General features: G+C 48.0%; 1 protein-coding gene across 5 annotated transcripts in view; it reads right to left on the bottom strand.

The window, feature by feature from the left end:
- LOC139424558 (trinucleotide repeat-containing gene 6C protein-like) overlaps nucleotides 1-18,765 on the bottom strand; it is a 65,475-nt gene that overhangs the window by 10,782 nt on the left and 35,928 nt on the right. For 3 of the 5 annotated variants that reach the window (XM_071176527.1, XM_071176525.1, XM_071176529.1), the window contains 11 exons: nucleotides 15,264-18,113; nucleotides 13,423-13,632; nucleotides 12,648-12,925; nucleotides 12,273-12,330; nucleotides 12,018-12,163; nucleotides 11,575-11,718; nucleotides 10,486-10,626; nucleotides 10,199-10,318; nucleotides 9,638-9,721; nucleotides 5,393-5,624; nucleotides 5,034-5,198 (listed from right to left, as the gene is read on the bottom strand). In XM_071176527.1, the coding sequence (XP_071032628.1) occupies nucleotides 5,034-5,198; nucleotides 5,393-5,624; nucleotides 9,638-9,721; nucleotides 10,199-10,318; nucleotides 10,486-10,626; nucleotides 11,575-11,718; nucleotides 12,018-12,163; nucleotides 12,273-12,330; nucleotides 12,648-12,925; nucleotides 13,423-13,632; nucleotides 15,264-18,113 (4,428 nt within the window). The remainder of the gene's footprint in view (nucleotides 1-5,033; nucleotides 5,199-5,392; nucleotides 5,625-9,637; nucleotides 9,722-10,198; nucleotides 10,319-10,485; nucleotides 10,627-11,574; nucleotides 11,719-12,017; nucleotides 12,164-12,272; nucleotides 12,331-12,647; nucleotides 12,926-13,422; nucleotides 13,633-15,263; nucleotides 18,114-18,765) is intronic. The other 2 variants (XM_071176528.1, XM_071176526.1) reach the window with 1 other exon arrangement.

The raw sequence follows: 18,765 nt of genomic DNA, 5'->3' as shown, positions 1-18,765 counted from the left end.
AGACCATATGCTGGTGCGGTTGGCCCTGGGTTCCTCCTAATGCAAGACAATGCTAGACCTCATGTGGCTGGAGTGTGTCAGCAGTTCCTGCAAGAGGAAAGCATTGATGCTATGGACTGGCCCGCCCGTTCCCCAGACCTGAATCCAATTGAGCACATCTGGGACATCATGTCTCGCTCTATCCACCAACGCCACGTTGCTCCACAGACTGTCCAGGAGTTGGCGGATGCTTTAGTCCAGGTCTGGGAGGAGATCCCTCAGGAGACCATCCACTACCTCATCAGGAGCATGCCGAGGCGTTGTAGGGAGGTCATACAGGCACGTGGAGGCCACACACACTACTGAGCCTCATTTTGACTTGTTTTAAGGACATTACATCAAAGTTGGATCAGCCTGTAGTGTGGTTTTCCATTTTAATTTTGAGTGTGACTCCAAATCCAGACCTCCATGGGTTGATAAATTTGATTTCCATTGATCATTTTTGTGTGATTTTGTTGTCAGCACATTCAACTATGTAAAGAAAAAAGTATTTAATAAGAATATTTAATTCATTCATTCAGATCTAGGATGTGTTATTTTAGTGTTCCCTTTATTTTTTTGAGCAGTGTATATTTTTAAACCTGCATATTTAGTTGAAAGAAATTCATGTTAGCAGGCAAATTGTGTCACTTCTCTTGCGTTCATTGCACGCAGAGTCAGGGTATATGCAACAGTTTGGGCCGCCTGGCTCGTTGCGAACTAATTTGCCAGAATTGTACATAATTATGACATAACATTGAAGGTTGTGCAATGTAACGGCAATGTTTAGACTTATGGATGCCACCTGAAAGAAAAAACGTTTTCGAAATGATAGTTTTCAGATTTGACCATAATGACCCACGGCTCGTATTTCTGTGTTTTATTATATTATAATTAAGTCTATGATTTGATAGAACAGTGAGCGGTGACTGAGCGGTGGTAGGCAGCAGCAGGCTCGTAAGCATTCATTCAAACAGCACTTTCCTGCGTTTGCCAGCAGCTCTTCGCAATGCTTCAAGCATTGCGCTGTTAATGACTTCAAGCCCATCAACTCCCGAGATTAGGCTGGCAATACTAAAGTACCTATTAGAACATCCAATTCGTCAAAGGTATATGAAATACAAATGGTATAGAGAGACAGTCCTGTAATGACTACAACCTAAAACTTCTTTCTTGGGAATATTAAGACTCACGTTAAAAGGAACCACCAGCGTTCTCATGTTCTGAGCAAGGAACTTAAACGTTAGCTTTTTTACATGGCACATATGGCACTTTTACTTTCTTCTCCAACACTTTGTTTTGGCATGATTTAAACTAAATGATTCATTAATTATTTGAAACTAAATGAATTTTATTGATGTATTATATTAAGTTAAAATAAAAATGTTCATTCAGTATTGTTGTAGTTGTCATTACAAATAAATACATTTAAAAATATATAAAAATAATAATTCAGCATCAGCTTTTTTTGGTCCTCCAATAAATCGATATCGGTGTTGAAAAATCATAATCGGTCGACCTCTATCCTGGATGGCAGGAAGCTTGGCCCCAGTTATGTACTGCGCCATACACACTATCCTCTGTAACGACTTATGGTCAGATGCCGAGCAGTTGCCATACCAGGCAGTGACGCAACCGGTCAGAATGCGCTCGATGGTGCAGCTGTAAAACTAAGGATCTGGGGACCCATGCCAAATCTTGAGGGGGAAAATGTGTCCATCAGGAAGTCCAGGATCCAGTTGCAGAGGGATGGGCTTAGTCCCAGGGTCCTTAGCTTAGTGATGAGCTTTGTGGGCACCATGGTGTTGAACGCTGAGCTGTAGTCAATTAACAGCACTCTCACATAGGTGTTCCTTTAGTCCAGGTGGGAAAGGGCAGTGTGGAGTGCAATTGAGATTGCGTCATCTGTGGATCTGTTGGGGCGGTATGTAAATTGGAGTGGGTCTAGGGTATCCGGGAGGATGCTGTTGATGTGAGCCATGACCAGCCTTTCAAAGCACTTCATGGCTAACGACGTGAGTGCTACGGGGCGGTAATTATTTAGGCAGGTTACCTTCACTTCCATGGGCACAGGGACTATGGTGGTCTGCTTGAAACATGTAGGTATTACAGACTGTCAGGGAGAGGTTGAAAATGGCAGTGAACTTGCCAGTTGGTCCACGCATGTTTTGAGTACGCGTCCTGGTAATCCGTCTGGCTCCGCGTTTTTTGTGAAAATGACCTGTTTAAAGGTCTTGCTCACATCGGCTACCGAGAGTGTTATCACACAGTCGTCCAGAACAGCTGGTGCTCTCATGCATACTTCAGTGTTACTTCCCTCGAAGCGAGCATAAGTAGGCATTTAGCTCATCTGTTGCCTGTAATTCATGGCTTCTGGTTGGGATGTACGTACGGTCAACTGTGGGGACGACGTCGTCAATGCACTTATTGATAAAGCAGATGACTGAGGTGGTGTACTCCTCAATGCCATTGGATGAATCCCGGAACGATTCCAGTCTGTGCTAGCAAAGCAGTCCTATAGCGTAGCATCAGCGTCATCTGACCACTTCCGTATTGAGCGAGTCACTGGTACTTCCTGCTTTAGTTTCTGTTTATAAACCGAAGGATAGAATTATGGTCAGATTTGCCAAATGGGAGGGCGGGGTAGAGCTTTGTATCCACCTCTGTGTGTGGAGTAAAGGTGGTTGTTTTTCCCCCTCTGGTTGCACGTGACATTTAAGTTTGCCTGCATTAAAGTCCTTGGCCACAAGGAGCGCCGCTTCTGGATGAGCATTTTCTTGTTTGCTTATTGCCTTATACAGTTGGTTGAGAGCGGTCTTAGTGCCAGCTTAGTTTTGTGTTGTTAAATAGACGGCTAGGAATAATATAGATGGGAACTCTTGGTAGATAGTGTTGGTAGTCTGGAGTAAACTTTGAACATTGTTATAGGAACATTATTTACACAAGAGACATGAGGTATGCCATAATAAAGCTTAGGAGGGGCTGAGTACAGGGAAAACAATCACATGTGACAGTACCAATAAGGGGAGAAACCGTTGAAGGCTCATATCACTTAGTTCCCTGCTTAGCAGGAAGGATGCAATGTTTAGAGATAAGGAAGAGACTCCACCCAAAGTGGGGTATGAATACCACCACGGGGGAAGCCATGTCTTTTTTCTGAATACAGCTGTGTCGACCCTTTGGGAAGAATTAAACTTGGTTAAGCTTCTCTAGTGTCCGTGAGTTATTTACTCTGAAAAGTAAGAACCTAACAGTGTTGTCTACAGCTTATCATAAAGTACGCTACCTTAGGCGAGCAATACCCTACCTCAGGCGAGCAATACCCTGAGGCTTAAATATTAGACATCGCGCAACAGCTGTTATTGACAAAGGCACACCCACCCACCCACCCCTCGTCTTACCAGAGGTAGCTTCTTGTCCTACCGGTGCATGCAAAATCCCGCCAGCTCTATATTATCCATGTCGTCGTTCAGCCACGACTCAATGAAACATTAGTTTTTACTGTCCCGTTGGTAGGATAATGTTGATCGTAGGTCATCGATTTTATTTTCCAATGATTGCACGTTGGCCAATAGAACGGGATGGCAGTGGGGGTTTGCTCACTCGCTTATGAATTCTCAGAAGGCTGCCGGAACGCCTCCCCCTTTTCTCAGGCTTTTCTTCGTGCAAATGACAGGGATTTGGGCCTGCTGCCGAGAAAGCAGTATATCCTTTGCATCGGACATGTTAAAGAATACAGCTTCTTACAGTTCGATGTGAGTAATAGCTGTTATGATGTCCAGAAGTTATTTTCCGGTCATAAGAGATGATAGCAGCAACATTATGTAAAAAATAGGTAAGTTAAATGAAAAAAAAAAAACAGATCACAATAGCACAGTTGGTTAGGAGCACGTAAAACCATCACCCCGGCGTCATTCTACCTACTACAATGACAACACACCTCCAGGCTGTGTAAGGGCCATTTGACCAAGGAGGAGAATGATGCAGTGCTGCATCAGATGACCTGACCTCAACTCAATTGAGATGGTTTGGGATGAGTTGGACCGCAGAGTGAAAGAAAAGCAGCCAACAACTGCTCAGCATGTGGGAACTCCTTCAAGACTGTTGCAAAAGCATTCCAGGTGAAGCTGGTTGAGAGAATGCCAAGCGTGTGCAAAGTTGTCATCAAGGCAAAGGGTGGGTACTCTCAACAATCTCAAATATATTGATTTGTAACACTTTGTTGCTACTTGATTCCATGTAGAAAATAGTAAAAATTAAGAAAAACCCTTGAATGAGTAGGTGTTTCCATACTTTTGACTGGTAATGTATATAGATGTCTCAATCATAAAGGCTTAAAAACATGGCAAAGTAAGAGTGGTTGTCAGTGTTGCTCTTAGTGGAGTATGGAGGGCAAAACACTGAACACTGGGTCGCAAGGATACATCCAGATGAATATCAACGTGAGACATCACTTGAGAAATAGAAATGGATTTAAAAAGTCATTTTAAATGTCAGACACTAAAGAGAAACCATTGATTTCATACTGAATACTTCCAGTTGAGATTTCTCACACCGTTTCATCACTGAGATATGTGGAAACATACAAAAGCCTTTGAGTAATAACAACCCCTGTTTACTGGTACAAGTTGATTACTATAAGGGCAGAACAGCAGCTTGTTGCTCGCGCCACAGTGGGAGAGGTTAGGGGAGGTGGTGTTTGTGGCTCACACGTTCAATTTCCAGTGTTAACGTGTGTTGTGAATGCAAAACCGTGTGAAAGAAACCCAGAGAATGTCTGTTGGCTGGTGAGAGAGTTGGTGTGAAATACGTTAATGTTATTCAGAGCGAGTCAAATAAGTCACTATGTTGGGGAAGAAAATCGACTAAGTGAGCAGAAAACCCCATTTTTCTACCGAGATGACTAATAGATTGATTTCTTGTTTGACAGCGTGTATTTGTTTATTTATTTGCCCCCCCCCCGAGGGAACAACAGAATTTAAATGAGACTTCAAAGTTCCTAATGTTCCTCCTACCGTGCTTATTGAGGTTGGGCTCCATGTGGGAGGAGTTTCCAGAGAGGCTGTCCATGGAGTTGGAGTGGGTCCACTGGGACAGACGGGACTGGGGCTGGGGAGGCTCCTTCATGGACAGGCCCCCCACCTCCATGCAGTTTACATTCATGTTTGGATTGAGTCCAGCTAAGAGAGAGAAAACATCTAACATTGAATACACAGCTCAATACAAACCAGATAGATAAAAGACATTGCAGGGACTTATACTGACGTATTTAAGGCTTACTAGTTATACAAACAGCTTGTTTGTGAGAGATGTAGAGAGAGCGTAGGGGCTGAAGGAGTGCGTGTGTGAATGACAGTGTGAGTGCTGGACTCACAGAGGGGGTAGGGGCTGTAGGAGTTGGGAGAAGACTGCGGCTCTTTGGTGTGCAGGTCGGAGAGGCCCGGTGCCTGGGGGTGGCCTGGGAACGAGTCCAGGGCTGATTTGCCTTGGCCGGGGTGCAGGCCGGAGTGGGAGCCGGGGGGCTGCTGCTTCATCAGCAGGGCCTGGTACAGCTGACGCTGGTGCTGTTGGATCTGCTGCTGCATGTTATTGATTGTACGTGCAACCTGGGGGGGGGGTGTTGAGAAAGAAACAGAACAGGAGAAAGAGGGGGACAAAGGAGAGAGAAAGAGTGAGGGCATAAGGTTACAATGACCAAGACCAACAGACCGTGGCATGACTCCTACAATCAGCACCTCATCAACAGTCACTTATCTGGTGGGAAAAGGCTGCCTTTAGTGCAGGCGGTTCCCAAACTAGGGGTCTATGAAAATGGATAACACTGAATTGATGCTATAGTTAGCAATCAAGAGGAAACTGACTGAAAGACTCAAACTCTCCACTTTATTCTCTCCAAATGGACGTTAGCTTTGAGGGCCGAGGTGCATTGACTTTTGTCAGGGGATGCTATACACGAGGACATATTGTTCTGTCTCACGATTCCCGAGCATGAAACAGCACAGGTGATGTTCCGCGTGGCTATATTGATGAAAAACTGATTCCACTCTAGTTATGAATGAGTCTCCCTCTACCATATGGACGCATTGTATGATACACCCGCTGAGGTATAATAGGTACACCGAAAGCAACTGGCAGCAAGAGCGCAGAACTCAGATACGCAGCAGGTAACTTCGACTGTAAACTACATCGCGCACGCCTGTTCCCAAACTTTTACGGCGATATGGGATCAGAGCATGACAATGTTCCATTTCAAACCGAGGCTTGGTGGTTATCGAGGGGGAGTGTGGGAAATTTATATTTTTTAAATTGAGAGTAAGTGTCATAGGCAATGGATGTAAAAAAACAAAAACAAACAAACATACTTAACTGAAAATGAAACATGTCTCCTTGCCTATGTACCAGACATATTTGGGAAACTGAAAGCAATCATGCAGGGCAAATAGGGGAAAAAGGATACAGATGAGTGACCAAATCAGCGAAATCCGTTTGTGATCCTGGATCAGTTGATGGGTCGGTAAGTGAAATGGAACAGCTGACCGAGCTGCGATGTCAAATCAAATTCTGTTTTGTCACGTGCGCTGAATACAATGCTTACTTACAGGCTCTAACCAATAGCACAAAAAAGGTATTAGGTGAACAATAGGTAAAGAAATAAAAACAACAGTAAAAAGACAGTGAAAAACAGTAGCGAGGCTATAAAAGTAGCGAGGCTACATACAGACACCGGTTAGTCAGGCTGATTGAGGTAGTATGTACATGTAGATATGGCTAAAGTGACTATGCATATATGATAAACAGAGAGTAGCAGCAGCGTAAAAAGATGGGTTGGGGGGCACACATCCGGGTAGCCATTAGATTACCTATTCAGGAGACTTATGGCTTGGGGGTAAAAACGGTTGAGAAACCTTTTTGTCCTAGACTTGGCACTCCGGTACCGCTTGCCATGCGGTAGTAGAGAGAACAGTCTATGACTGGGGTGGCTGGGGTCTTTGACAATTTTTAGGGCCTTCCTCTGACACCACCTGGTGTAGAGGTCCTGGATGGCAGGCAGCTTAGCCCCGGTGATGTACTGGGCCGTACTCACTACCCTCTGTAGTGCTGCTGCTCCAGTTTAAACTACCTGTCCCAGACCTGCTGTTTTCAACTCTAGAGACAGCAGGAGTGGTAGAGATACTCTTAATGATCAGCTATGAAAAGCCAACTGACATTTACTCCTGAGGTGCTGACTTGCTGCACCCTCGACAACTACTGTGATTATTATTATTTGACCATGCTGGTCATTTATGAACATTTGAACATCTTGGCCATGTTCTGTTATAATCTCCACCAGGCACAGCCAGAAGAGGACTGGCCACCCCTCATAGCCTGGTTCCTCTCTAGGTTTCTTCCTAGGTTTTGGCCTTTCTGGGGAGTTTTTCCTAGCCACCGTACTTCTACACCTGCATTGCTTGCTGTTTGGGGTTTTAGGCTAGGTTTCTGTACAGCACTTTGACATATCAGCTGATGTACGAAGGGCTATATAAATACATTTGATTTGATTTGTAGTGCCTTGCGGTCAGAGGCTGAGCAATTGCCATACCAGGCAGTGATGCAACCAGTCAGGATGCTGTCGATGTTGCAGCTGTAGAACCTTTTTAGGATCTCAGGACCCATGCCAAATCTTTTTAGTTTCCTGAAGGGGAATAGGCTTTGTCGTGCCCTCTTCACAACTGTCTTGGTGTGTTTGGACCATGATAGTTTGTTTGAACCTGAAGCTCTCAACCTGCTCCACTACAGCCCTGTCGATGAGAATGAGGGCGTGCTTGGTCCTCCTTTTCCTGTAGTCCACAATCATCTCCGTTGTCTTGATCACGTTGAGGGATGTTATTCTGGCACCACCCGGCCAGGTCTCTGACTTCCCCCCCTATAGGCCGTCTCGTCGCAGTCGATGTGACCGTATGTTGCAGACAACGCATTCACGGGTCACTATTGAGGAGTTTTGGTTCCTGACTCAAAAGGAATACCGTGTCGTCTCCCTCCAAGAATTAAAACTCATAGTACGCCGATTCAGTGCGTTCATCTGCGTTAAAAACAAATATTGATCCAGGTTGGATGTGACAGGAGAGATGAGGTGCGCACTGTGGACCACACCCCTCGACTTTGAGAAGCGCAGATGCGACATGCATCAAGCACACCCATGTCATTATTGGTGGTGACATAATTGATCTTATGTCAGACTCACTTGTAATTGACTCATAGCCCCACATTAAAAGTATGTGATGGTGAGTTGAGAATACAAAACAGAAATACTGTCAGAATGTTTCGCAATTGACTGCCATGGCCCCAGTTTAAAAAAGTAAACATTGGCTGTTAATCACATGGTTGGGGTCGCGAGAACTTTCAGATATCAAAATGGGGTCACGTGCCAAAAGGGTTTGGGAATCCCTGCTTTAGTGTCTTCAGATTATTTTACAGAAGTTCTCAATTTGCAAGAAAAAAGAAGAAGAAAAGGATCCAACCACACAAGCAACCAACTTCTGTAACCACTTCTCCATACATTCTAGAGAAATAGCAAGTTTGAGCAACTGGAGGTGCTTTTGACAAACACATTTCCCCTGACTCACACGCAACTTTAAATCAGCATATCCGGTCTAGTTCAACACTCATCGTAAACAATACAATTTATAGCACATATCTATAGATTCTTTAAATCGTCATTTTTAACTTTGTCAATGATCAAAAACTGTGCACGCTGATTATTTTTGCAGATGTTGTAGCTTAGACCCGATTTTGATATTATCTTTGGTGTTTGTTGTGCCTGCCATTGGTTGAGACACCATGCTCTTCAACAGAGGGTGGATGTTCTGAAATGGGAATACATTTAAAAATGTCAACTTTCAAAATGGTAGCAGGTCCACACATCAGAATGTTGACTTGAATGGGAATATCAGTTGTTTTACATTATACATAGGAAACAGAGATAAATGTCTGTTCTATTATTTGTTTTATGTTGACATTTAATGGTGGGTGGACCAGCGGCCATCTTTGTCGGAGCAATTGGAAGTAAACATTTCAATTCAAATGTCAATGATATACCAGATAAATTGCACCGGTTTGAAGGGTTATGCCCATTCTGTTTCTAGGATTGAAATGACACACCTTGATTTCAAGAGCATATGCTGTCTCAATCGATTGCGAGCACAAAAAAAAACAAAAAAAACTCAGATGACGTCAAATCGGGTCTAAGCTACAACACATATGCCCGAAATGCAAAAACAAAAACTAAATTAAAATATATAATCAATCGAGGTTATGAGGTTTTAGATAAACAACGTTAAAGGATGTAATTTTTTTTATACTTGACATTTTCTCTTGAAATTATAAAATAGTTCGTAAGCTTTTAAATGATATCACGCTCAACGGTTTATCTTTTCCAGTGATGAAGACATGGATGTAGGTAGGGTATGCAAAATGGGTCAACTGAGCACCTCCATCTTCTCACTTTCTGACCACTTCTACCATGGGCAAATATGTATGGAAAGTTTAGTTCAAAATCAAAAAGTGATTGTAATCAAATGGAACGACCCAGAGGGTCACACAGTGATGAGAAAGTATAGGGGTTGAAACAGGGGCCTCTTACTTGCTGCTCTTGTTGTCTGATGGGGCCCGAGACGTTGCGCTGAGCTTGCATCATCTGCTGCTGGATTTGTAAACGCTGGTACGCCTAGAAACAGAGAGAAAGAAAGACGGAAAGAGTCAATGCAAGAGAGCGAAAGGCAGAGGGAAACGAAGAGAAAGAGAGAAAGGGTCATCACCTTATCCAAAAGACTCTGGGGTACCCCTGAGGGTGTCCATAAAAAATACAATAAGAATAGCCCATCCTGTCTGGTTCAGTTAGAACGAACCCTGTTTCTAATGCAGACAGGCCCATCCTGTCTGGTTCGGTTAGAGCAAACCCTGTTTCTAATGGAGACAGGCCCATCCTGCCTGGTTCTGGGAGTACAAACCCTGTTTCTAATGCAGACAGGCCCATCCGGTCTGGTTCGGTTAGAACAAACCCTGTTTCTAATGCAGACAGGCCCATCCTGCCTGGTTCTGGGTGTACGAACCCTGTTTCTAATGCAGACAGGCCCATTCTGTCTGGTTCGGTGAGTACGAACCCTGTTTCTAATGCAGACAGGGGCCTTTGGCTTGTACTCACCATTTGCAGTTGCTGAAGTTGGTACAACAGGGTCATTTGTTGAGGGTTTATTGGTGAGGTTAAAAGTGCAGGGTTCAGACCAATGTTTTTTGCGGCAAACTGCAAGAGCTGTGCTTGAACCTGGAGGGGAGGACAAGGAGACAGATGACAGTTGTTCAGAACATCTCAAAATATCTTAACAGAGTAAAGCAGTCATGGAGAGAGCCTGGGGCTGGGGGACAGAAAAGTGTGTGAAAGGTGTGTGTGAACGGAGAGAAACTTGGCTGAGGCATAGTGTGTGTGTGTACCTGAGGGGTGAGAAACTGAGGCACTTGAGCGCGTAGATTAGGCTGGGAGGAGCCGAGAGGCGGCACTGACGGCTGAGGAGGCGGCTGCTGCATGGCCCGGGATAGTGCTGCTCCACTACTGCCCAACATTCCACTCTGCATCTAGACACACACACAAACACGAGAGGAAATGACTAAATGTCAATAAGAGTTGACATAGCAATTACTCAATCCACTCATTCCCTCCAGACATTCGATGAATAGGATGTCCCTCACAATACACAACTCTGGCTCACACAGTCTCAGAGAAACCACAAATAAAGACAAGCTATTTCTCCACCACTACCCAAATCATCCAGGGTCCATTTGAAAGAAAATTGTTGAAAACCTAAGGTCTACCATATTGAACCACTGACCAATACTGGAGAAACTGGCACATTTGGAGTGCATTCAGTTGGATTAAATGGTGATTGTGATTAAATGATAGTGCTCTTTAAATGCCTCCAGCAATATGCCAATAAAGGAAAATGGGACTTATGTAAAGAGAATTATGTTCAATGTCAGACAAGAAGTTGTTCAATTCAATACTGTTATGACAGAGTTACAGTGCTTTGTTGAGCTTTCAAGGACTCTTATGTTCTATAAAAGGACTCATATTTCTATGGCAGCTCCTTTCTGTAAAATTGATGATACATAAACTATGCCATTTCAATGGGCTCCGCAGGCAAGGTTACAGACGTAACGACCCTTGAGAGAGTGGTGGAGAGCTGAATGGAATTCTCAACTACGTTCAAAGTGTTTTCCCTTTAGTGTCGCATATCGAGGCCCCTCTATTCTCCAGCTCCTGGCAATGGGTTCATTGTGTGTGTGTGAGAGATTGTCATGTAAGCACGTGTGTGTGTGGTTGTGTATGTGCTACTGTATACTTATCTACACTAAATGTGTTTGTGGTTATGTATACATCTATTTGTGTGTGTGTCACAGACGGGACCTGAACCAACGTCTTAACCGTTAGCCATAATAGAGCCGAGGGTGACACTAATCGTAGGAAGGGCTACCTCATTACGAGACTGAGGTGCAGCGCATGCGTTGCGTTCCCCCCCCCCTTACCTGTCTGTTGTTCAAGTTCTGCATGTTGAGCCCCGGGGAGCCCAGGGCCAGCCCAGGCTGAAGGTTGTTAACCAGGGGGAGCTTCAGGCTGACGGGAGAAGGCAGAAACGGTGAGGGGGGGGCGTCGTCTGACAGACCACCGTCCTGGAGCCAGGGAGGAGGGGAGACGAGATCAGTCAGTCAGTAAATCATTTCAGTTAAATCAATCACTTTTGTTTGTGTATGGCACGCTTTACAAAGGACACTGTCAACTTCTCGTAATCCCAATCGCGGTAATAAGAAAAGGTGGGACGGAAACAAGACCCCTGTATTTTCACCATTCATAGGCACGTGCGTTTGTGGTTTAATCCTTCGTCAATGGACATGTCTTTCACTAGCTGTCTTTCCATTGGACATGACGGCTGTCGATTCCTGATACAATGCTAGTGGCATTCATAAAGTACCTTGTCTAGGAATGGGCTGCGGTCCGAGGAGGGGTCTTTGGAGAGGGCCTGGGGACGACAACCCAACGGCTTGTTCATCCCGTTGTTGTAGTCCGACATGCCCATGCCCCGCTTGTCCAGTTCAGTCTTCTTCTCCAACAAAGCGCCTTGGGAGAGAGGTCAGATAAATATGGAATGCGCATACACAGCAACAAGCAGAAACACACGTAGATGTGCGCCCACACACAGTCAGACACACACACAGGGAAAACCTACTCATGGCCTGGTCCAGGTTCATGTCGTTGCTCTTCAGAGCCTCCTCGGCAGGATCCCTCTGTAACACAATGGCAACACGAGACACCCAGTCAGTGACAACTTCAACTATACAATACACCGACTACATGCTTGATACATACATTTAAATGTGTGGATTCTGAAACAATTTCAAATCATTTCAAATACTTCATATCTGTGCTTGACTGAAATTGCCTGGTATAAAGGACAAAATAATTATCCCAAAACCTTACACAACCCCCCCCCCCCCCCCCCCCCCGGCACTCCAGGAGGCTGGAGCAAAAGTAGTTGAAATATATAAAATAGTATTTGAACCCAGGTCTAATTCTGACATTGCAAAACACATCACATTCATACCGGGAAGCCCATGTCCGTGAGCTGCTTGATGAGACGGTTCATGATCCAGGCTTCGTCTGGCTGGTTGCCCATCTTGCCCTTGGGCGGGCCCTTCTTGGGCGGCTGGCCCCACGAGTTACAGGAGGTGCTGCTCTCCTGGGAGGTAGGGCTGTTCCACATGTCTCCGGCGTCAGCATCCCATTGGCCAGAAGACATGCCCATCTCCTCCTCCCTCCCGCCTCCCCAGCCGTCTTGCATAGATTTGGGGGCTGGAAGAGAAGCAGTGCAGGGTAAATGTCCTGGATATGAATTCCAAGTAAAAGTGATTTAGTAAGTGCCTTGTTGTAATATAGCTGGTTCATTGAAATCTGACTGTAGAGCCCAAACAGTAGTATCAAGCTAACCTTAGTATCTGTGTTTCTGCTGTACCAGTATACTGGTAGTCTAACCTTAGCACGTAGACAAGCAAGCATTTCACTGTACCATGTGACTAATACACTTTGATTTGACTTTTGAATGCTTGCAAAGATCAAGGGCAACCCCTTTGCGTGCAATTGGAATGCAACCACTTGGTGCCAGTATTGTCACACAAGTCCCTCCTTTTCTTGTCTGCCTTCTAGTATAAAAATTCATGCAATAGCAGAAACAGCAGTGACACCGTGTTCTTCAAGACATCTAGAAAAGCAAATCTTTAACAGAAGCTTTCAGGTGATTACAAACACTAGAGTATTTTTTATTTACTGATGAGTAAGTGAGTGTTAACCATGTTTGTACACCAACGGCGTGTGGTCCTAACCTGGCTTGCAGGGTGCAGGTCCAGAGGGTCCATTGTTGCCCCTCCTGTAGGGTCCATTGGGCTCGTGCCCCCCATCGCCCCAGCCTCCAGGAACACCGGGGGGTTTGCCCCAGGCAGAGGTGCCGTTGTCCACTGCAGGAGAGGGGCCAGCGGGTTCCCCCCATGCCAGCTCTGGCTTGGGCTGCTGGACACTGGGCAGCTCCCCCCAGCCTGGGAGAAGAGAGGGAAGGACATATTTATAAATGTATGCTTTAAAGTGATGTGTGCGTCACTTTATTGCAAGTATATTCACTTACAAGACCAGCAAACAGTGATCAACAGACATATTGTTAGCAGTTGCAGTCTGGCAGTCTAGTTTTACTGCCAGCCAACTGGTTCCATTACTGATGAAAATGGAACCATAAAACTACTGAGGAACAGTGTGTGCTAGCTTCCATTCATTCACTTGCACTGCACCCCGTTCTACTCTCAATCCTCAGGCTTTTCCTCCTTGTAAAACAGTGAGCCAAGTTGTTACATGTTAATCAGGGGCAGTATGGCTGTGTACCAAATGGCACCCTATTCCCTATATAGTGCATTACTTTTGACCAAGGCCCTTTGGGCTCTGGCCAAAAGTAGTGCACTATATAGGGAATAGGGTGCCATTTTGGACGTAAGCATAGGTTGATGCGGTGCCATGATGCTGCTATATATAGTCAGAGGGCTTTCAGCCTACGACAGAAGAGTCCGGCCAAGAGAGAGGGCGAGAGGCAGAGGAGGACGGCCGTGACTGTTTAACTCCTGGCCCAGCTCCCAGACCCTCTTGTCTGAGCTGGCTGAGTCCACCGAGGAGCACTGTGAGCAGGCAGACCAGAGCAGTGTGTGCCAAGCCTGGCTGATCAGTCTCTGGTTACTGGGGTTGTACACAGAGATAAACAGCAGGGGGCACTGGTCTCACTCTCATCCATAACCTTCCAGCAAGAACAGTGCCACAGTCTGCTTTCACTTTGTCTTTGCAGTGGGGTGCCTTGAAAAGCTATGGCACTGTGCATGCTCTAGAATGCTGAGCGATTAGTGCTTTTTAAGGTTGGTTCGGTTTCTACACATTTTCAATTCCAATAATTTAACTTTAAATGCACTATGCATTATGTGGGTTGAATGCTGCAACATAGAATAAAACAATTAATTAAAGTCCCATGATGGTAGTGACTGCCCATTAACTGCTTATGAACCTTCATTCACATTACTTTACTCAAATATTTCACTTTAATTCCAAGTGATCATCTCATCTCTATAGAGCTGCTGTCTATACTGTCTGACAAACACACTATTTTAGAAGTTCTTCAAAGTAAATAAAGGTATACTATAATGACTGCTGAATAGCAGCTATCAATCACTTAGATCACACAGGTAGAGAGACCTTGCTATGCAACTCTCTCGATCACTCATTCTTCAGTCTCTTATGTAGCAGGCGTAAAAGAAACAGACAGGACAAGTAGGCACATAATGGATTATGGTCATTGTAGGTAATTACCAAACTCTCTAACGGGTGTCATCCGTTTGATATCTAAAGAAACTGTGCAATGTGCACATTGAGCTCACAGAAAACCCCAAACAAAATGGAATTTAAACAATTGAACCATGTCGCTCAATTTGTTGTTTAAAAAAAATGATGAATCGCACCAATATTCAATGACAAAATATATACTTGGAACGTTGGATATTTCCTCAGACATAAGTCTCTCACTTGCAGTCTTTCCAGTATAGGTTAATCACAGGGCTAATACCACAATACATTACAGCGGTGCATGATAACCAGTTTTACAGACATTTCAGAAAAGTGAGTGGGGTCAGTTTCTTACCTGGGTTGGCCATAGGTGGTCTGCCCTGGGGTCCACTGCCCTGGTGCGGGGCGGCGGTGTTGGGGGATCCATTGTTGTTGCCGTGGTGCTGGCTGTGTGGCGGGGGCTGTCCGTGGTGCGGGTGGTGGTGGTTCATGTGGTGGTGATTGTTGTTGCTAGGGGGGACGGAGGAGTGGTTGTGGCTGTTGTTGACGGCCATGCTTCCGTTGCTCTTGCTGGTCAGTGGCTGGGTGGGGGCGTTGCCTTGGTTACCGTTACCTCCAGTGGGGTTGTTGCGGTCCCACATATTCACGGTCTTGTTGTAGGCGCTGGGGTCTCCCCATGTGGACGTTCCGTCATCGATCTCCATCTTGCGGCGGATGGAGGGAGGAGAGGGTTCCTCCCAGCCGGTGGGCTCCATCGCTGGGTCGGGTTTGGCTCCGGAGCTCCCCGGGCCCCAGCCGGGGTTGGAACTCTGCCTTACAGATGCAGGGCCGCCCCAGGACCCCATGCTGCCTCCTCCTGTTCCAACACCTCCACTATTTCCGTTGGGGCTTTCCTGGGGCTTGGTGCCCCATCCTGGTGCTGGGCCGTTGGTGCTTTCCTGGGGCTTGGAGCCCCATCCTGGTGCTGAGCCGTTGGGGCTTTCCTGGGGCTTGGAGCCCCATCCTGGTGCTGAGCCGTTGGGGCTTTCCTGGGGCTTGGAGCCCCATCCTGGTGCTGAGCCGTTGGGGCTTTCCTGGGGCTTGGAGCCCCATCCTTGTGCTGGGCCGTTGGGGCTTTCCTGGGGCTTGGAGCCCCATCCTGGTGCCGGGTTGTTGGGGCTTTCCTGGGGCTTGGAGCCCCATCCTGGTGCTGGGCCGTTGGGGCTTTCCTGGGGCTTGGAGCCCCATCCTGGTGCTGGGCTGTTGGGATGCTGGGTCTGCACCCAGCCACCACCTCCAACAGCAGGGGCAGGCTTTGACGCCCAGCCGCCCCCATTTCCTCCACCTCCTCTGGGGCTGTCCTTCCACCCTCCTCCTCCTCGTCCATTTCCTCCTTCTCCTTCCCACATGTGGCTGGAGGATCCATTCTTCTTCACCTCGGCCGGTTCTCTCCACTCTCCTCCATTGGAGCCGTTGGAGCCATTGGAGCCACGGCTGCCACTTCCGTGGCCGGAGCCCCAGCCGTGGGAGGACTTGGGACCCTCTCCCCAGCTCTGGGACTGGTTCTGCTGGGTCTTGGTTGGCCCGTCATCCCAGGTAGGGGAGGACTTCCCCTCAGGGACGCCCCAGGATTGAACTCCACTCTTGGGGCCATTGTTTGTGGTGTTGTGGCCTTGGGCCATGGGCTCCCCCCAACCACTGACGGAACCGTTGGGGGCCTTGTTGACAGGCTGCTCCCCCCAGCCTGAGCGTAGAGGGCCTCCCCAGCCGGAGGGGCCCTCGCTCTTGCCTCCGGAGCCCCCTGAGCCTGGCCTCTGAGATGGTCCCAGGTTGGGGTTGGCTCCCCCGTTCCGGGGGTCCGGTGGGGATCCGGAAGAGGGGCTGCTGGAGCCCTTCCATGTGTCCCCTCCAGCACCTCCCCTCATCTCGCTGGTTTTCCTCTCGTTGGCGGCGCGCTGCTCCTCCATCTCCCAGGAGGTGTGCTGGCGGACGGGCGTCTGGCCCCAACCTGTGTTGCAGAGCACCCGGGGGTCCAGGTCCTGCCGAGGCAGGGGAGGGGGGCCTCCATCCTCGCTGCCGGTCCTGTCCCTGCGGTGGGAGCGCCCCTCGCTGCCGCCGCTTCCGCTACCCTCACTAGTCGGGGCCGGGGTTGGCTGGCCCCAGGAGCTTACCTGCTGGTCCTGGGCTGGGCCATCTGAGGAATCCCAGCCTCCTTTGGCCTCGCCTCCACCGCTGGAGGGCTTCCCCCAGTCTTCTCCCCAGCCTCCTTCTCCACTGCCACTCCCGCCTCCTCCGCTGCCAGAGTGGCCCCAGCCGGACATGCCTCCAGAGGGTGCCGAGTCCCAGCCTGAGTTTTTGGAGTCAGCGGAAGTCTTGGTGTCTCCGTTGCCCCAGACGGAGCTCCCTGCGTCTCCGTTGAGCTGGGAGGACTCAGTAGGGGACTGGCCTCCCCAGCCGGGCAGGCCGTGGATGGGGCTGAGTGGCTGCTTAGTGTGGTGGCTGTTTTGTCCGTCAGTGTTAAGGTTGGGATGTTCCATGCTGCTGAAAGACACATTCTTATTGGAGGACGGGGCGTCAGGGCTCATCATGCCTCCCCAGGTGCTGCTGCTGTTGTTCTCTTCCCCTCCCAGGCTACTGTTGCCCAGGCTGCTGTTGGGAGGAAGTGAGGCGGGGTTGGGGCCACCTCCAGCCCCCTCTTGCCCCAGCACGGGCCAGGCCGAGGGGTTGGCGTTGGGGTTCAGGTTCAGGCTAAAACTGGGCTGGGAGTTCCAGCCGGGTGCTCCTCCACTACGACCCATATTGGGCCCTAGGCCGTCGGGTTTGGCTCCCTCAGTGGGGCCCATGGTGATGGGGCCTGATCCGGAGCCCCAGCCCCTGCTGCCGATGGCTCCAACTCCCTGGCCACCGCCAGGCTGCATCATGTTAGTGACGTTAGCTTTGAGAGAGGGGTAGTGGGCCTGCTGGCTAGTAGCCCCCGCGGCTATGCTCATGTTGCTGCTGGTCTCTGGGTTCGTACAGTCAGCGGCTGTGGCACATTCTGAAGGATTCGCTGGTCGGCTGTCGCTGCTGCGACTGATGGAGGGCCAGGTCTCGGTGTCGCTCCTGTCAATGATCACTTGATCCCAGCTACTACTGGTGGTGCTGCTGCTGCGGTCAGTGGCTGGTGGTAAGGCTCCCCAGTGGGGATTCTCATACTGGGCACCAGGACCACTCTGGAAGGGCAGGTCTGGAGGAGAAAAAGAGAAATATATATATACAGGTGAGTGAGTGAGAGAGAGAATACCATGTAATAAACTCCCTCAGCTCCTAGAAGAAGTCATTGTACTGTCTCCCCTTGGTTGGTTAAACTGTTACCATCCGACATGGCAGCAGTCAGAGGAGAGCGACGGTCACGCTCTCCTGGTCGGTTCTCCAGTCAGATGCCTGCCATAATCAGAATGTACAGCAGATCGTGCCCCATATCCTATTAGCTATGGCAAATCCATATATTCCTGCTTTGGGGCAGTCAAATGTGGAGTGGCTGGGTGAGCGATAGGAGCCCTCCCTCTCCTACTTTCACTCCCCCTAACCCTCCTTCCGTCCTACTCTCCCTCTATGTGAGTGGGTGAAATGGAACCCTCTCCCTTTCCTCCCACCTGCTCTCGCCGTCTCCTCCTGAACTGAGAGGCCCATCAGTCTTCCCTAGCTGTGGCTGTGAAGGGAAGCCCAAGTGGAAAGCTGCTCACTTATTGAAATGAAACCAAGATGGCTCCCTCCTCCATCACTCCCTACGCTCCAACAGGTCCCCACAAAGCACTAGACCCAGCGACACTGATACTGTGGAGACTGCAGAGTAGAGGTCGACCGATTAATTAGGGACGATTTCAAGTTTTCATAAC

The sequence above is a fragment of the Oncorhynchus clarkii genome, chromosome 13 (genome assembly GCF_045791955.1).
Source record: "Oncorhynchus clarkii lewisi isolate Uvic-CL-2024 chromosome 13, UVic_Ocla_1.0, whole genome shotgun sequence".
Lineage (NCBI taxonomy): Eukaryota > Metazoa > Chordata > Actinopteri > Salmoniformes > Salmonidae > Oncorhynchus > Oncorhynchus clarkii.
The sequence above is the reverse complement of the archived record's forward strand: the minus strand, read 5'-3'. Positions and strand labels throughout refer to the sequence as shown.